The 17,246-nt window shown below is 48.0% G+C and overlaps 1 protein-coding gene and 1 non-coding gene across 2 annotated transcripts; both read right to left on the minus strand.

Moving 5' to 3' along the window:
• Positions 1-1,052: 1,052 nt before the first annotated feature.
• On the minus strand, positions 1,053-1,670 carry LOC129458250 (eukaryotic translation initiation factor 1-like; the record flags this gene model as incomplete). Its single annotated transcript, XM_055233978.2, has 1 exon — positions 1,053-1,670. A coding segment is annotated over one exon (426 nt), but the record flags the coding sequence as incomplete, so codon positions are not given.
• An 11,100-nt stretch (positions 1,671-12,770) lies between these two features.
• Positions 12,771-12,877, minus strand: LOC129459028 (U6 spliceosomal RNA). Its single transcript, XR_008649846.1, has one exon. It is a non-coding gene; the product is annotated as a U6 spliceosomal RNA (small nuclear RNA).
• Positions 12,878-17,246: the final 4,369 nt, after the last annotated feature.

Here is a 17,246-nt window from a genome sequence, read left to right on the forward strand (position 1 = left end):
TCTCAGCCTCCTGAGTAGCTGGGATTACAGACATCTGCCACCACGCCCAGCTAATTTTCGTATTCCTGTAAAGACGGGGTTTCACCATGTTGGCCAGGCCGGTCTCAAATTTCTGACCTCAGACCATCCTCCCGCCTTGGCCTCCCAAAGTGCTGGGATTACAGGCATGAGCCACTGTGCCCGGCCAGGACAGTGGCTTTCAAACTTCAGTGGGCATCAGAATTTCTTAAGAGCTTGTGAAAATGCAGATTCTTGAACCTGCTGAATAAGCAGCTCATTGGATGGGGTGTGTGTGGGAATCTGCATCTTCCAGACTAATTTATTCCTACTCTGGCCTGTCTCTCATCCTCCAATACCTTCGACCCTTTCTCATTTCAGGGTCTCTGACGCTGCTGTCCTTCCCGTCTGAAAGCCTTTTCTCCCGCTCCTTAAAAGGATGGCTCGTTCTGCTTCTTCAGGTCTCAGCTCAGATGTCACCTCTTCTGAGAAGCTCTCATGGACTTCTCTATTTAAATTGCCCTCCCTCATTCATTTTGCCTACCTCCCTAACTTTAACAATCTCATTTCGGTGTTTGTTTAGTGTTTAATTCCTTTGGTTAAGGACCTTGTTTGTCTTGAACACTACTCTAGCCCCAGTCTTCAGCAAATATTTGCAAAATGAATAAATGAAAATGTAAAAGAGGATTTCTCAAGGCCAGGGGCTCTCAAGCTTTAACATGCAACAGAATCACCTGGAAGGCTTTTTAAAACAAGATTGCTCAATCTTTGCTCCCAGAGTTTCAGATTCTTATTATCTGGGAGTAGGGCAGTTCTAACAAGTTTTCAGGTGCTGCTGATGCTTCTTGTCTGGGAACTGCACTTTGAGAGCCACTGCATAAAATTAAAACCCCATCTGTATACCATTAAAGTATATCCACTGGTAAGTTGTAGAGAGGCGCCCGAGAGGAGGAAGTTCAAATGAGTTGGTCTCAAAGGTACTTGGAAAAAGTAAGGGGCTCCAGGACAATGCTAAGGTCTCTTTCCTCTTGGAGATCTTGGGTTTCTGAGATAAAAGACTGCTCCCCCACACCTTTTTTTTTTTTTTTTTTTGGCTCTTTTCAGTTTATTGCATGAAGGAGTTACAGTAGTCCAAGTTAAGAGCGGACCCCAAATGGTTACATTATACAAGCTGTGGAGGTTTTCAAACTTGTGACAAGACACAGAATGGAAATTCTACTCAGTGCAAGGAAATCCTCACTTAAGCTTCAGTGAGCCACAAGCACGTAAAACCCATGAACCTTCAGCTGATCGTCCTTAGCCAGTCCAAGCTCTACTAGGAACTGGCATATGTTCTTGCGTTGGTCACCCTGAGGCTGAATTACTTCTCCATATTCTGGATGCTCAATTACAGTACCATTGCACGCAAACTTCTTAAATGCCTTCACTAGTTTCTTTTTATCATAATCATCAGCAATCCATTGGACAGTAGTAAGGGTCTTCCTGCCATTTCTCTGTTGAATTCTTATATGGATATAATCCTCAGTGCCAGCAGGAAGCAGATCATCACCCTTACTTGCATCAGCAAAGGGGTTGAAAGAGTGGAGGTTCTGGATAGCGAACTTACGATACGATTCCTTTTCTTCGGTGGAAACGGCCTGCGGAAGGCAGCGGTGGTGGGAGAAGGCAGCTGGGACGGAACGTCAGGAAGCGAGGGGGCTCAAAAGGGAGGCTCCTGAGTCCTCGGCTGTGGCTCAGTGACTAGACCCCCTCGCTTTTTTTTTTTTTTTTTTTTTTGTAGAGATGAGACCTCATTATGTTGCCCAGACTGGTCTCGAACTCCTGGCTTCAAGCAGTCCTTCTGCCTGGGCCTCCTAACATGTCAAGATTATAGGTATGAGCCACCACATCCAGCCCAAAGGCTGCTTTTCTGATGAGGAAGCTGTGGTGGACAAATAAGTCTATTATTCTTCAGCTACCAGAATAAGAAAAGCTTAGGAAATGATTCTTAGGCTCCCAAACGGAACATCCAACAGATTCTCAAGTTGCTGTGGTGACCTGTGTTTCTAAATCAAGTCCTGCTTCCACATTTCCAAAAGAGTAATTAATAAATCAGAGATTAGGAAATGGGAAAAGAAGAAATTCTTATCCTCATCCAAAGACAGCTTTTCCCAGAGTATATTCTGAAGAGTTTTAGTTCCATAATTAACAGCAAGATGAAAGCGTTCCATGGTCCAGTGAAATTCAGTGACACCGAAAGCCGTATCCATTACTTGGAGGCTCACGGTACATACCTGCAAAGTCTCACAGTCCAGAAATCAGTTAAGATAGTTAAGCTCCATCCTGGGCAACATAATGAGACCCTGTCTCTACAAATAATAAAAAATTAGCTAGACATATTGGTGAGCACCTTCCAGCTACTTGGGAGGCTGAGGCAAGAAGATTGCTTGAGCCCAGGAAGTCGAGGCTTCAGTAAACCATGATCATGCCACAGCACTCAGCTCGGGCAACAGAGTGAGTCCCTCAGAAAGAAAAATGTTGTTAAGCTCCTCCCTCCCTCCCTCCCTCCCTCCCTCCCTCCCTCCCTTCCTTCCTTCCTTCCTTCCTCGGTCTCTTTCTCTCTCTCTTTTTCTCTTTCTTTTTTCTTTCTTTTTTGAGACAGGATCTCACTCTGTCACCCAGGCTGGAGTGCAGTGGCACGATCACAGATCACTGCAGCCTCAATCTCCCCAGGCTCAGGTGATCCTTCCACCTCAACCTCTGAGTAGTTGAGATTTTTTTTTTTTGTAGAAACAGGGTCTTGCCATGCTGCCCAGGCTGGTCTCGAACTGCTAGACTCAAGTGATCCACCGCCTTAGCCTCCCAAAGTGTTGGGATTACAGGCGTGAGCCCTAAACTGTCTTTTGATATAAAACCAAAGAGCATTTTTGCTTATAACATATCCTGAGGCACATATTTAGAGAAGCACTGCCTTTAGGGATCTTTTCTCTTTAATGGGAGAAATTTTGTTTTGTTCTGGATGGAAACTTCATGTAAACATGAAAAACACTCTGATACACACACACACACACACACACACACACACACACTGCCTTAGTCCCCAGATAGGCAGGAAAGAAAATATCCGGAATGACCGTTCCAGTTTTCGTCCCTTCCGGATGTGAGGCTGCCCTGAGGTGTGTGACATGGGATGTTGTCTCTACCTGGGTGGGGATCTGAGGCTGCTCTTTGATTGGGCAGTTAGGGTGAGTGGAGGAGGAAGCTCTGGGGGTGAGTGATAGGCAGCCAGGAAAGTGATGGCTTGGGAGCACAGAGTGGAATTTTCCCCTGGAAATCCTTTTGAACTGAAGCGGATTTGAATATTGCACCCATGGTCACCTAGATCCCAGGGCTAAATGATTTTTCTCTTCATTTTCCAGTAATAATTAACATTGCTGTAGTGATCACAGGCAGTTTGGAGACAGTTTGTCTGGTTGTAGTGATGGAAACAAGAAGGAAATTCCTCCCCAAACCCCTCAGGGAAACTTTCTTTTCTCTTCTGACAGTTGGTGAGAAGAGGGGAAACACTGAAACATTCCTTAATTGGCAAGGATTGTTCTGCTTTTTTTTTTTTTTTTGAGAGGGAGTCTCTCACTGTCACCCAGGCTGGAGTGCAGTGGCGTGATCTCGGCTCACTGCAAGCTCCGCTTCCCAGGTTCACGCCATTCTCCTGCCTCAGCCTCCCAAGTAGCTGGGACTACAGGCGCCCGCCACCACGCCCGGCTAATTTTTTTGTATTTTAAGTAGAGAGGGAGTTTCACTGTGTTAGCCAGGATGGTCTCGATCTCCTGACCTGCCTTTTCTTAAATACTTTTCAGCCGAGCATAGTGGCTCACGCTGGTAATCCCAGCACTTTGGGAGGCCAAGGCAGGTGGATCCCCTGAGGTCAAGAGTTCAAGACCAGCCTGGCCAACATGGTGAAACACCATCTCTACTAAAAATACAAAAATCAGCTGGGGGCGGTGGCGCACATCGGTAAGCCCAACTACTTGGGAAGCTGAGGCAGAAGAATTGCTTGAACCCAGAAGGTGAAGGTTGCAGTGAGCTGAGATCCTGCCACTGTATTCCAGCCTGGGCGATAGAGTGAGACTCTGTCTCAAAAAAAAAAAAAAAAAAAAAACCAGTTTTCAGGATCTTATATTCTTTTAGCAAAACACTCATTTTCGGTAAATGAATGACGTTTTCATTAATCATCCAAGTGACACTCCAGAGGTGGTTTTAGATTAGGAAACAGAGGCTGAGAAGCCAGGAAATCTTTCTGGGGCAGGGGCAGGGAGGAATGTGGTGTCTTGTTTTCTAGCTCACTGAAGACCTCTGAGCCTCCGGGCATGTTGTCAGTGGCATCCTGCATTTCACTTTGAATATACAAGTTGGATTTGATAACCAGGTGAGGTCAGAGTCATGGCCATGGGATAGAATGCCTCTTTTTTTATTTTTATTTTTTTTTGAGGCAGAGTCTTACTCTGTTACCCAGGCTGGAGTGCAGTGGTGCAATCTCGGCTCACTGCAACCTCTGCCTCCCGGGTTCAGGCGATTCTTCTGCCTCAGCCTCCTGAGTAGCTGGGGCTACAGGCATGTGCCACCATGCCTGGCTAATTTTTGTATTTTTAGTAGACACAAGGTTTCACCATATTGCCCAGGCTGGTCTCCAAGTCCTGACCTTGTAATCCGCCTACCTCGGCCTCCCAAAATGCTGGGATTACAGGCGTGAACCACCGTGCCTGGCCTTAGAATGCCTCTTCTACAGCCTCTTGCATTGCAGAGGAGCTGCTTTATTACTGCCCTAGCAGCTGAGCAACTCTAAAAAGTATGGCTTTGTGTTTTATGGTTTTAATTTTGTTGATTTCTAAAGGCTTTTCTCTCTCTGTCCTTCCTTCTTTTCTCCCAAAGAAAAAGGAAACGATAACAAAATATTACCATATTTGAGACAGCCATCAGAATCTGCATCTGGGAGTGAAGAGAAAGCTTTCTTTTCCACGACACCGTGCATGCCATAGAATGTCCAAACAATGAGGGACCTCAGGGATTATCCTGCTCACCTCTTATAAGAAGGTGGAGGCCCAAAGTTAAGCTCTTGCACAGGACTCTTAATCGCAGCTCCACCTCTTTCTGCCACTCCAGGCTGGAAGGGAGAGCATTATTTGTTATGTAATTTCATGAGTTCTGCTGGAGCTCTGACGGGGTCTCTGCAGCATGACTTGACATGACATTATTTGGAACCATTAAGCTGGGTTATCTTCTGGTGTGCTGTAAAGCTGGAGTATCTTCTGGTGTGCTGAGGATCTGGTGAGCTTGCTTATATTTGTGGGCTGACTGGCTGAGTAAGAATGAGATGACTTCAGCCTGCAAAGAAAGGCTGCTTATCTATCCCAAAACAGGCTTGATGCTTTTCTTCTTTCTTTTTTTTTTTTTTTGCACACAGAAACAATAAACATTTTCTAAAAATACATACAAACAAAAAGATGCGTATCAAACATATTAGGAAGGTTGCACATGGGAAGACGGGGAATAGAAATGGGGAGTGGGAATCAAAATAAATGAGAGAGGGACTTTATATGGATCAGTGATAATAACTCAATCCTCTATTTGACGAAGAAGGAGAAGGAAGAGGAAGAAAAAGAAAGTGGGATAAAGGATCAGAAAGGGAGGAAAATAGAAAAAATTAGAGTATGACTCCAGGATAGACCTGTTTTGTTGTCACTGAGTTGGTTGGTTGGTTTGTCTGTTGTATTTTTCATATGTTTCGCCATGTTGGCCAGACTGGTCTCAAACTCCTAGCCCGAAGTGATCAACCCGCCTCGGCCCCCTAGAGTGCCGGGACCACAGGCGTGGGCCACCACGTCCAGCCCCCAGATTGCTTCTGGCCTCCGTGGCATACCTCCCAGACGGGGCGGTCGGGCAGAGGCGCTCCCCACATCCCAGACGGGGCGGCCGGGCAGAGGCGCTCCTCACTTCCCAGCCCGGGCGGCCAGGCAGAGACGCTCCTCACTTCTTCCCAGATGGGGCGGCCAGGCAGAGACGCTCCTCACTTCTTCCCAGACGGGGCGGCCGGGCAGAGGCGCTCCTCACTTCCCAGACGATGGGTGGCCGGGCAGAGGCGCCCCTCACTTCCCAGACGATGGGTGGCCGGGCAGAGGCGCTCCTCACTTCCCAGACGGGGCGGCCGGGCAGAGGTGCTCCTCACTTCCCAGACGATGGGTGGCTGGGCAGAGGCGCTCCTCACTTCCCAGACGGGGCGACCGGGCAGAGGCGCCCCTCACTTCCCAGACGATGGGTGGCCGGGCAGAGGCGCTTCTCACTTCCCAGACAGGTCGGCCGGGCAGAGGCGCTCCTCACTTCCCAGACGATGGGTAGCCGGGCAGAGGCGCTCCTCAATTCCCAGACGAGGCGGCCGGGCAGAGGCGCTCCTCACTTCCCAGACGATGGGTGGCCGGGCAGAGGCACTCCTCACTTCCCAGACGATGGGTGGCCGGGCAGAGGCGCTCCTCACTTCCCAGACGATGGGTGGCCGGGCAGAGGCACTCCTCACTTCCCAGACGATGGGTGGCCGGGCAGAGGCGCTCCTCACTTCCCAGACGATGGGTGGCCGGGCAGAGGCGCTCCTCACTTCCCAGACGATGGGTGGCCGGGCAGAGGCGCTCCTCACTTCCCAGACGATGGGTGGCCGGGCAGAGGCGCTCCTCACTTCTTCCCAACGGGGCGGCCGGGCAGAGGCGCTCCTCACTTCTTCCCGGACGGGGCGGCCGGGCAGAGGCGCTCCTCACTTCTTCCCGGACGGGGCGGCCGGGCAGAGGCGCTCCTCACCTCCCAGACGGGGCGGCCGGGCAGAGGCGCTCCTCACTTCTTCCCGGACGGGGCGGCCAGGCAGAGGCGCTCCTCACCTCCCAGACGGGGCGGCCGGGCAGAGGCGCTCCTCACTTCTTCCCCGATGGGGCGGCCGGGCAGAGTCGCTCCTCACCTCCCAGATGCGGTGGCCGGGCAGAGGCGCTCCTCACCTCCCAGACGATGGGTGGCCGGGCAGAGGCGCTCCTCACCTCCCAGACGGGGCGGCGGCCGGGCAGGGGCTGCAATCCCACCACCCTGGTAGGCCAAGGCAGGCGGCTGGGAGGCGGAGGCTGCCGCGAGCCAAGACCATGCCACCGCACTCCAGCCCGGGCCACACGGAGCACGGAGTGAGCGAGACTCCGCCTACAGTCCCAGCAGGTCGGGAGGCCGAGGCGGGCAGAGCACTCGGGGTCAGGAGCCGGAGAGCAGCGTGGCCAACATGGCGAATCCGCGCCTGCAGCCAAAGTAGGAAAAGCAGGCTGGCGAGCGCTGGCAGTCCCAGGCAGTCTGCGGTGCGGGGCAGCAGGGGGCCGAGTAGATTACATGCAGGCTGGGCCACAGAGGGAAAAGGAAGGAAGAAAGAAAGAAAGAAAGAGAGAGAGAGAGAGAGAGAGAGAGAGAGCTCTTCTTTCTTTTTATTTTTTGAGAAGGAGTTTCGCTCTTGTTGCCCAGGCTGGAGTGCAATGGCGTGATCTCAGCTCACTGTAACCTCTGCCTCCTGGGTTCCGGCAATTCTCCTGCCTCAGCCTCCAGAGTAGCTGGGATTACAGGCACGCACCACCATGCCTGGCTAATTTTCTTGTATTTTAGTAGAGATGGGGTTTCACCATGTTGGCCAGGCTGGTCTTGAACTCCTGATCTCAGGCGATGCACCCACCTTGGCCTCCCAAACTGCTGGGATTATAGGTGTGTGCCACGGTGCCCGGCCGGCTTGATGCTTTTCTGAGCACTCAACCAAATTAGTTTGGAAATGTCTGAGGCTCCTATAATGGAGGAAGAGTGAAACTGAGCAAGGTGTGCAATAACCCCCCTGGTAAAAACCCACCAGATGCTGACATCATTGGAAGCCCCTGTGTAGCTCCAACTCTCAATTCTGTCACTTCTTTACTCCTCCTGAGTGATGGCTGAGTTTAAATTCTGGGTCTCTCTGCTATGCTGTGAAAAATTGTCTTCTAAAGGATGACCACCATGTAATTCAGGGCCTGCAGCTGCACCAACACCTACCCATCTAGTTCCTCCTTCAAGGAGTTTCAGATCATTTGATGCTGTGGAGCCACTGATGCAGAGTGTGGTAATGTCTGTTCTGGATACTTTTTTTCTTATTCTGGTGACAGACTTTTTTTTGTTATGTAAACTTTTTTTCCCCCTGATTGGCAATATCATCATTATTTGTCAATCACATTCTTTTTGTTTGTTTGTTTTTGTTTTTGAGACAGAGACTTGCTCTGTTGCCCAGGCTGGAGGGCAGTGATGTGTTCTCGGCTCACTGCAACCTTTGCCTCCCAGGCTCAAGCGAGTCTTGAGCCTCAGCCTCCCGAGTAGCTGGGACTACAGGTGTGTGCCACCATACCTGGATAATTTTTGTAGAGTGGAGTTTAGCCATGTTGCCGAAGCTGGTCTTGAACTCCTGGGCTCAAGTGATACACCCCCCTTGGCTTCCCAAAGTGCTGGGATTAGAGGTGTGAGCCACCACACCTGGCCTCACATTCTTAAAATTAATGTGTGTTGACGGTAATTGCCTGTTAGTTGGACCTGTGACTACATCAACAAAAATAATCTTTCATGTAGCATATAGGGGTAGAGTGATAGGGAGGGCAGGAAGAAAAAAGAAAAAGGAAAAGGATATCTAGAGAGAGTTCTGTATGTTAAAGAGTGTGTTGCTCTTGGAGTCTCTGAGATCTTGGCCAGGCCCGCAACTAATTATGTGTGTTGTTTTCTCTGGATCCTCAGCGATAATTTGAGCTATGAATAAGAGTTAGAAAGAATAGGACACTGTATTTTCCTGAGCAGAACTATAAATACATGTTTTACAGCCTCAGAGTAATCCCCATAACTGAACTCACACAGTAGAATATAATTTGACACCTCTCTCAGTCATAGCCACTAAGAGTGACTGCCATCGGGAACCTAATGTTACTCAAAAATAAGGACCATCAAATCCTAGGGTTGGGAGGATCTTGGAGGTCATCTTGTCCCTTTTATGCCTTCTAGCTCTTGAGCAATAAGGGAATCTGGAGCAGTGAGGGATGGGAGGGAACAGGGGTGGGGAGACTCTGCCTCTGACTTTGTCTCAAATATCCCAGAAATGAGGATGCATTCTTGGTCAACAAGATGCTATCTGTCTATTCTAGTGTTTAGTTTTAAGAAACCCCAGTGCATGGATAAGAGTGATTAATACTATCAAGAGCGCACCATGTTGTGCCTGGCACCATGCCAAGCACTTACAAGACATCTTACCTCATTTACTACAATAGCCCCATGAAGGTAGGCACTCTATTTATAAAGAGAGCAACACGTAAAAAGGTGAGTAAGTTACTCTCGACTTAGCAAGTGGCAGAGCTGGGGTTCAAACTAAAGTTTGACTGGTTTCACACCTCAACCTTTTTTTTTAATTTTTTTTGAGATGGGGGTCTCTGTCTATTGCCCTGGCTGGTCTTGAACTCCTGGGTTCAACTCCTCCTGCCTCAGCCTCCCCAGTAGCTGGAACTATAGGTGCACACCACCATTCCAAGCTCCTGTACCTCCAACTTTTCTGATATTATTCTGCTCTGCCATTTGCCAGAAAGTCTTACTATTATAAAATGGTTCTTTTTATGTGCTGTATAATTGGTTTTGACTTACAAGCCAAAAGACATTTTCTTTGAAAGTAACAAAAAGTTCATAATTAGGGTTGCCGGGCTTAGCAAATAAAAATACAGATTACCCAGTACAGTCAAATTTCAGATAGACAACAAATAATTTTTTAGTTTGTGCGTCTCAAATATTTTTAGCATAACTATGTCCAAAATATTACATGGGACATACTTAAAACTAAAAAAAAAATTATTATTTGTTTGATATTCAAATTTCCTGGTCATCCTCTATCTTATCTGACATCTGTATTCACAATGAATGAGACCAAATTGCTAAATTTAGTCCCTTTGTAGGCCACAGTGTTGCTGTGTTCCATGGCTGATGACTCTCTAGTGGGAACCTATTCATCTAGGGCCTTCTGTAAACCCTTCAGTCTCATCCCTCAGTGTCTTTCTTTTTTGTTCTGAGCCCTTTGTGTATTCCAGATTCTACTACTTCATTGGTTATGTGTGTGGCAAGTATCTTCTCCCAGTTTGTGTCTAGCCTTTTCACTTTCTTTTCTTTTTTCTTTTTTTTCTTTCTTTCAGCATCTGATACGGTTTGGCTGTGTCCTCACCCAACTCTCATCTTGAATTCCCACATGTTGTGGGAGGGACCTGGTGGGAGATAATTGAATCATGGGGGCGGGTCTTTCCCGTGCTGTTCTTGTGATAGTGAATAAATCTCACAAGATCTGATGGTTTTATTTATTTATTTATTTATTTATTTTATTTTATTTTTTTTATTTTTTTTGAGACGGAGTCTCGCTCTTTCACCCAGGCTGGAGTGCAGTGGCGTGATCGCAGCTCACTGCAGGCTCCGCCCCCCGGGGTTCACGCCATTCTCCTGCCTCAGCCTCCCGCGTAGCTGGGACTACAGGCGCCCGCCACCTCGCCCGGCTAATTTTTTTGTATTTTTAGTAGAGACGGGGTTTCACCATGTTAGCCAGGATGGTCTCTATCTCCTGACCTCGTGATCCGCCCGCCTTGGCCTCCCAAAGTGCTGGGATTACAGGCGTGAGCCACCGCGCCCGGCCGATCTGATGGTTTTAAAAAGGGGAGTTTCCCTGCACAAACTCTCTTCTCTTGTCTACTGCCACGTGAGATATGTCTTCTATCTTCCACCATGATGGTGAGGCCCCCCCAGCCACGTGGAACTGTAAGTCCAATAAACCTCTTTCTTTTGTAAATTGCCCAGTCCCGGGTATGTCTTTATTAGCAGGGGGAAAACGGACTAATACAGCATCCAAAATGTTTTTAATAAGAGAGTAGGATCAGGGTTCGTTTTTATAGTGTGGCTGGCCCATGGGGTCCTGGCACACTGAAAATTTCGGCCCTTGGAACCCACGTAGGATTTGGTGTGGCTGTATGGGGTTCCCGGGGTAAATGCCAATGTCCCTATGGGCCCTTTCAAGGGCCAAAAAGCAGGATGGTGCCACAGCCCTTGCGGGTGTCCAGGGCCAGCGGCTCAAAGGTGCGGATCTTGCCGTGGGAATGCGGCTGGGCCCTGGCCGCTCACACGCAGTGGGAGGCTTTACTCTGGGCATCTCCTGAACCCGCACAACCGCAGCTGTGGGCCTGAAACCACAGCCGTTTTGTTTTCCGGGCCTGGAAGCTTCATTTTCTGATCAGGATCAGAGGTGGCCGGTTGTTGCGATTCACAAAAAGCCTCTTCAGTATAACCTGGCTGAAGGTGGACAGCTTGACCAACAGCCCTAGGCAGATGTCCAGCTCTTGGGCTCCCTGCGCCCAGCCTTTCTGTCTTTGCTGTGGTGGATGTTGACTCCCACGATGGCGCCTCCTGCCCCACCAGGTCGGGAAGGAGCCATTTCACTTTCTTTACGGGATCTTTTGATAAAAACATTTTCTTCAATTAAGGATAGTCAAATTAATCAGTGTTTTCCTTTATTATCTATGTATTTATTTTGAGACGGGCTCTGGCTTTGTTGCCTAGCCTGGAATCCAGGGGCACGATATCAGCTCACTCCAGCCTTCAGCTCCCAGGTTCAAACAATCCTCCCACCTCAGCCTCCTGAGTACTGGGACCACAGGTGCGCATCACCACGCCCAGCTAATTTTTTATGTTTTGTAGATACGGGGTCCTCCTACATTGCCCAGGTTGGTCTTGAACTCCTGGCCTCAAGCAAATGTTTTCCTTTATAGTTAGTACTTTTGTGTCTTGTTTAAGAAACTTGGCCGGGCATGGTGGCTCATGCCCTGTAATCCCAGCACTTTGGGAGGCCAAGGTGGGCAGATCACTTGAGGCCAGGAGTTAAAGACCAGCCTGGCCAACATAGTGAAACCCTGTCTCTACTAAAAACACAAAAAAATTAGCTGGGCGTAGTGGCGCACGCCTGTAATCCCAGCTACTCAGGAGGCTGAGGCATGATAATCGATTGCATCTGGGAGGCAGAAGCGATAGTAAGCCAAGATCACGCCACTGCACTCCAGCCTGGGTGATAGAGTGAGACTCTATCTCAAAAAAAAAAAAAAAAAAAAAAAAAATTCTTCCCTACTCTGAATATAGACGTGTTCTCTTATTTCATTATGATTTTTTTTGTTTTTGTTTTTAGGTCTTTTTTTTTTTTTTTTGAGACGGAGTCTTACTTTTGTCGCCCAGGCTGGAGTGCGGTGGCGTGATCTTGGCTCATTGCAACCTCCGCCTCCCAGGTTCAAGTGATTCTCCTGCCTCAACCTCCTGAGTAGCTGTGATTACAGGCTCCCGCCACCACACCCAGCTAATTTTTTTGTATTTTTAGTAAAGGTGGGGTTTCACCATGTTGGCCAGGCTGGTTTTGAATTCCTGACCTCAGGTAATCCACCCACCTCGGCCACCCAAAGTGCTGGAATTACAGGCGTGAGCCACCGCACCCGGCTGTATTTAAGTCTTTAATCTGACTAGTATTTCTACTTGTGTGCAATATGTTGCTGGGTCCTCCATTGTCCCAGCACTATTTATGAGTGATCCACCTGTCCTTGATGAGCAACAATTTTTAAAAAAATCTTTAAAAAAATATGGAATGATGAGTTTACAGTGAACTATGATTGTGATGCTGCATTCCAGCCTGAACAACAGAGCGAGACTGTCTCTTTAAAAAAAAAGAAAAAGAACTCTTCACGAATTGGTGTGCCATCCTGGTGAAGGGGCTATGCTAATCTTCTCTGTAGAGTTCCACTTTTAGTATATGTGCTGCTGAAGTGAGCACTAATCAACAATTTTAATATTTGTTTCTGTGACTGTTCCCCCTGCTGGACTATGAGCTACTTTTATCTCTATATTACTAGAGTCTAGCATATAGGATTTGTCTCTGAGAGTGGGCTAAATAATTGTTGAACTGTGTTCCTTTTTTTTTTTTTGAGATGGAGTCTCGTTCTGTCGCCCAGGCTGGAGTGCAGTGGTGCAATCTTGGCTCACTGAAACCTCTGCCTCCCAGGTTCAAGTGATTCTCGTGCCTCAGCCTTCCGAGTAGCTAGGATTACAGGCATGCACCACCACGCCTGGCTAATTTTTGTATTTTCAGTAGAGATGGAGTTTCACCATGTTGACCAGGCTGTTCTTGAACTCCTGACCTCAGGTGATCCACTGCCTCGGCCTGCCAAAGTGCTGGTATTACAGGTGTGAGCCACTGTACCTGGCCCAAACTATGTTCTTAATCCTGGGCACCATCTTGCAAAAATCTGTTAATATAAGTTAAGTAGGGGCTTAAGCAAAGGAATATTTCTGCTCATGAAGAATTTTATCTAAAGTAGCTGTTGAATTTATTAAATGAGTTGCTGAGTCTTGTTATTAGAATAATAATTGTATTAGTCTGTTCTCGAATAGCTATAAAGAAATACTTGAGACTGGGCCAGACGCGGTGGCTCACACCTGTAATCCCAGCACTTTGGGAGGCTGAGGTGGGTGGATCACCTGAGGTCAGGAGTTTGAGACCAGCCTGACCAACATGGCAAAACCCCATCTCTACTGAAAATACAAAAATTAGCTGGGTGTGGTGGCGGGCGCCTGTAATCCCAACTACTCTGGAGGCTGAGGCAGGAGAATTGCTTGAACCCGGGAAGTGGAGGTTGCAGTGAGCCAAGATCATGCCATTGCACTCCAGCGTGGGTGACAGAGCAATACTCTGTCTCAAAAAAAAAAAAAAAACCTGAGACTGGGTAATTTATAAAGAAAAGAGGTTTAGTTGGCTTAGGGTTCTGCTGGCTCTACAGGAAGTGTAGAGGCTGCTTCTGGGGAGGCCTCAGGAAACTTACAATCATGGCGGAAGGCAAAGGGAAAGCAGGCATGTATTACATGACCAGAGCAGGAGGAAGGGAGAGTAGGCCAGGGATGCCACACACCTCTAAACAACCAGATTGCAAGATAACTCACTCACTATCACGAGAACAGCTCCAAGGGGATGGTGCTAAACCATTCATGAAATACTGCCCCCATGTCCCAATCACCTCCCACCAGGACCCGTCTCCACCATTGGGGATTACAATTGAACATGAGATTTGGGTGGGAACACAGATTCAAGCCATATCAATAATAATATTTCAATAATAATTCAATAGATACCTTTCACTGAGATTTGACCAAGGCCAGGCAAGGCCTTACTTACATCCTCACTTTTCATCCTCACACGACACGGTCAGGAAGAAAATGTCAGCATCACCATTCACAGAGGAAGAAGCTATGGCTCAGGGTGACCTGGTATTCTGTAGGTCACACAGAGCAGGATGCAGGCTGGGACTATGAGCAGCTCTGTAATGACAGCTCAGAAAGCCTCTAACACAAACTTGACCTCATTCTGCCTCTTTAGCATCACAAGGTGCTAAACCAGATGCCTAGAAATAGGGTACAGCTCTCCAGCTAGGACATTTCTATACAGGACCTGTAGTATCTATACAAAAGGGATCCTAGGTGAGAGTCTACATGTAAAAGTTAGTGGGGCTTGCATTTTGGCCCAACTCCAGAAGAAATTTCTGAACTAGAATTGTTTGAAGTGGAACCACTCCCAGCAGTGTTAGAAGCTTTGCACCATCCAGCTGGACTGTGCAACATCCACCAGGCATTGGAACAGGTCCTGACAGAGTAGTACCCACTCTCCACAGATCTCATTTCCAGGTCTCCCTTCTCCCATTGTCCTGAGGTCCCCATTTCTCTCAGAGCTTCTGTATCTTGAGTATTCGATAAACATTGCTTGAACCCCTCTTAGTTGTCAGGTACTGTACCAGGTGCCAGGGGTGCAGACATGAATAAAAGAGAGTTATCCTCAGGATGGTCCACTGAGGCAGAGAGATTCATTAACATGATTTTATTATAATCTGGTAAATGTTAAGATGTGTACTGGCTCCTATAGGATCCCAGAGAAGGGCCCTGGTCCTAACAGGAGGATGTCTGGAAAAGATGCCTTTTGAGATGAATGCCTCTTGAAGAATGAGGAGATGTAAGTCAGGCAAAGAAAGGCCATCGTGATGGGGCTGGGGGTGGTGGAGAACCCTTGCCACTGTAAGAACCAAAGAGTAGTGACCGGATGCAGCGGCTCATGCCTGTAATCCCAGCGCTTTGGGAGGCTGGGGTGGGCGGATCACCCGAGGTCAGGAGTTCGCGATCAGCCTGGCCAACATGGTGAAACCCTGTCTCTACTAAAAATACAAAAATAAGCCGGGCGTGGTGGTAGGTGCCTGTAATCCCAGCTGCTTGGGAGGCTGAGGCAGGAGAATCACTTGAACCTGAGAGGTGGAGGTTGCAGTGACCTGAGATCATGCCACTGCACTCCAGCCTGGGTGACAAGAGTGAAACTCCATCTCAAAAAATAAAAATAAAAAATAAAAAATAAAAGAACAAAAAAAAAACAGAACCAATGAGTATCTTTGAATCCCAGCATAGACTGCTTCCCTATCCCTCAGCTTTTCCCCTTTCCCTTCTCCCTGGGACTTTCTTTTCCCAGGATAGAAAGCCTTGGATTTCTCCCATTACCTGTAATTCTTACCTGTCTCCAGAAAGTCATTTATCTCTTGACCTCTGTTTTATTTTATTTATTATTAATTTCTTTTTTTTGTTTTGTTTTTTAAACTGAGTCTTGCTCTGTCGCCCAGGCTGGAGTACAGTGGCGTGATCTTGGCTCACTGCCACCTCCACCTCCTGGGTTCAAGCGATTCTGCCTCAGCGTCCCGAGTAGCTGGGGCTACAGGTGTGTGCCACCATGCCTGGCTAATTTTTGAGTTTTTAGTAGAGATGGGGTTTTACCATGTTGGCCAGGCTGGTCTCGAACTCCTGACCTCAGGTGATCTGCCCCCCTCTGCCTCCCAAAGTGCTGGGATTACAGGCATGAGCCACCGCGCCCCACCTTGACCTCTGTTTTAATTCTGATTATGTGCTGGGGTCTAAAAGTTCATTGTAAGGTAAACTCTCAGAGATAGTAACTCAGGAAAGGAGTGGAGAAGGCTCCAGACTCAGCATCTGCAGTGCACACTGGCCTGCGGGTAGCAGAGTGAGTGAACTGTGCATGGTTCACAGCACCACCTGAGGCCCAGAAACTCCTTGGCTGCCTAAACACCACTTAGCTCCTCCCTGGTGGCAACCAGGTGTGTGGAAAGAGCTTCCACTCCAGAAAGACCTGGAGTTAAATTCTGGCCCCATTTCCTAGTTTCTCTATAGAAAGTGACTTTACTTGTCTGAGTCTCAGTTTTCTTATCTGTAAAATTGGTAGGAAATAAGTGCCCTTCAGGGTTGCTCTAGGATTAAACAAGATGGCCTATGGAAAGAACTGCCAGGGAGGTGGCCAATCAATGTCGCTTTCGTCTAGATTTCTTTGTGTGAAAGAACTGACTAGAAGAAAATACCCCATGACAATCAATACTTTTTCCCAAAGCATTAGAATAAATTTAGAAATTTTGCACTTAAAATCTTCTTTGTGGTGGCCAGGTGCAATGGTTTATGCCTGTAATCCCAGCACTTTGGGAGGCTGATGCAGGCGGATCACTTGAGGTCAGGAGTTCGAGACCAGCCTGGCCAACATGGTGAAACCCCATCTCTACCAAAAACACAAGAATTAGCCGGGCGTGGTGATGCACACCTGTAACCCCAGCTACTGAGGATGCTGAGGCAGGAGAATCACTTGAACCCGAGAGGCAGAGGTTGCAGTGAGCCAAGATTGCACCACTGCACTCCAGCCTGGGCAACAGAGTGAGATGCCATCTCAAATAATAAAAATAAAATAAAATCTTATTTGTGGAAAATGTAAGCCTAGGGATATTCCTAGGGTCAGAGAGTGGGCAGATTTAAAATTTTTTTAAAAAGCTTTAATATTTTACACAGATGGACTCACACTATGTTGCCCAGGCTGGTCTCAAACTCCTGGCCTTAGGTGATCCTCCCACTTTGGCCTTCCAAAATGCTGGGATTACAGGCGTGAGCCACCATGCCTGACCCAAAGAATGGGTGGATTTTGGAGGCAACTGGACTTGAGGATCTTTTTCCAGCGAATACTAGAACAGATCATCTGAGAGATGAATGTTGGCCATCATCCCACTACACCTTCTGAGGGATATTCTGCAAGCACCCACATGTCTGACTGTGTCTCACAGTCA

This window comes from Symphalangus syndactylus, chromosome 19, assembly GCF_028878055.3.
Source record: "Symphalangus syndactylus isolate Jambi chromosome 19, NHGRI_mSymSyn1-v2.1_pri, whole genome shotgun sequence".
Lineage (NCBI taxonomy): Eukaryota > Metazoa > Chordata > Mammalia > Primates > Hylobatidae > Symphalangus > Symphalangus syndactylus.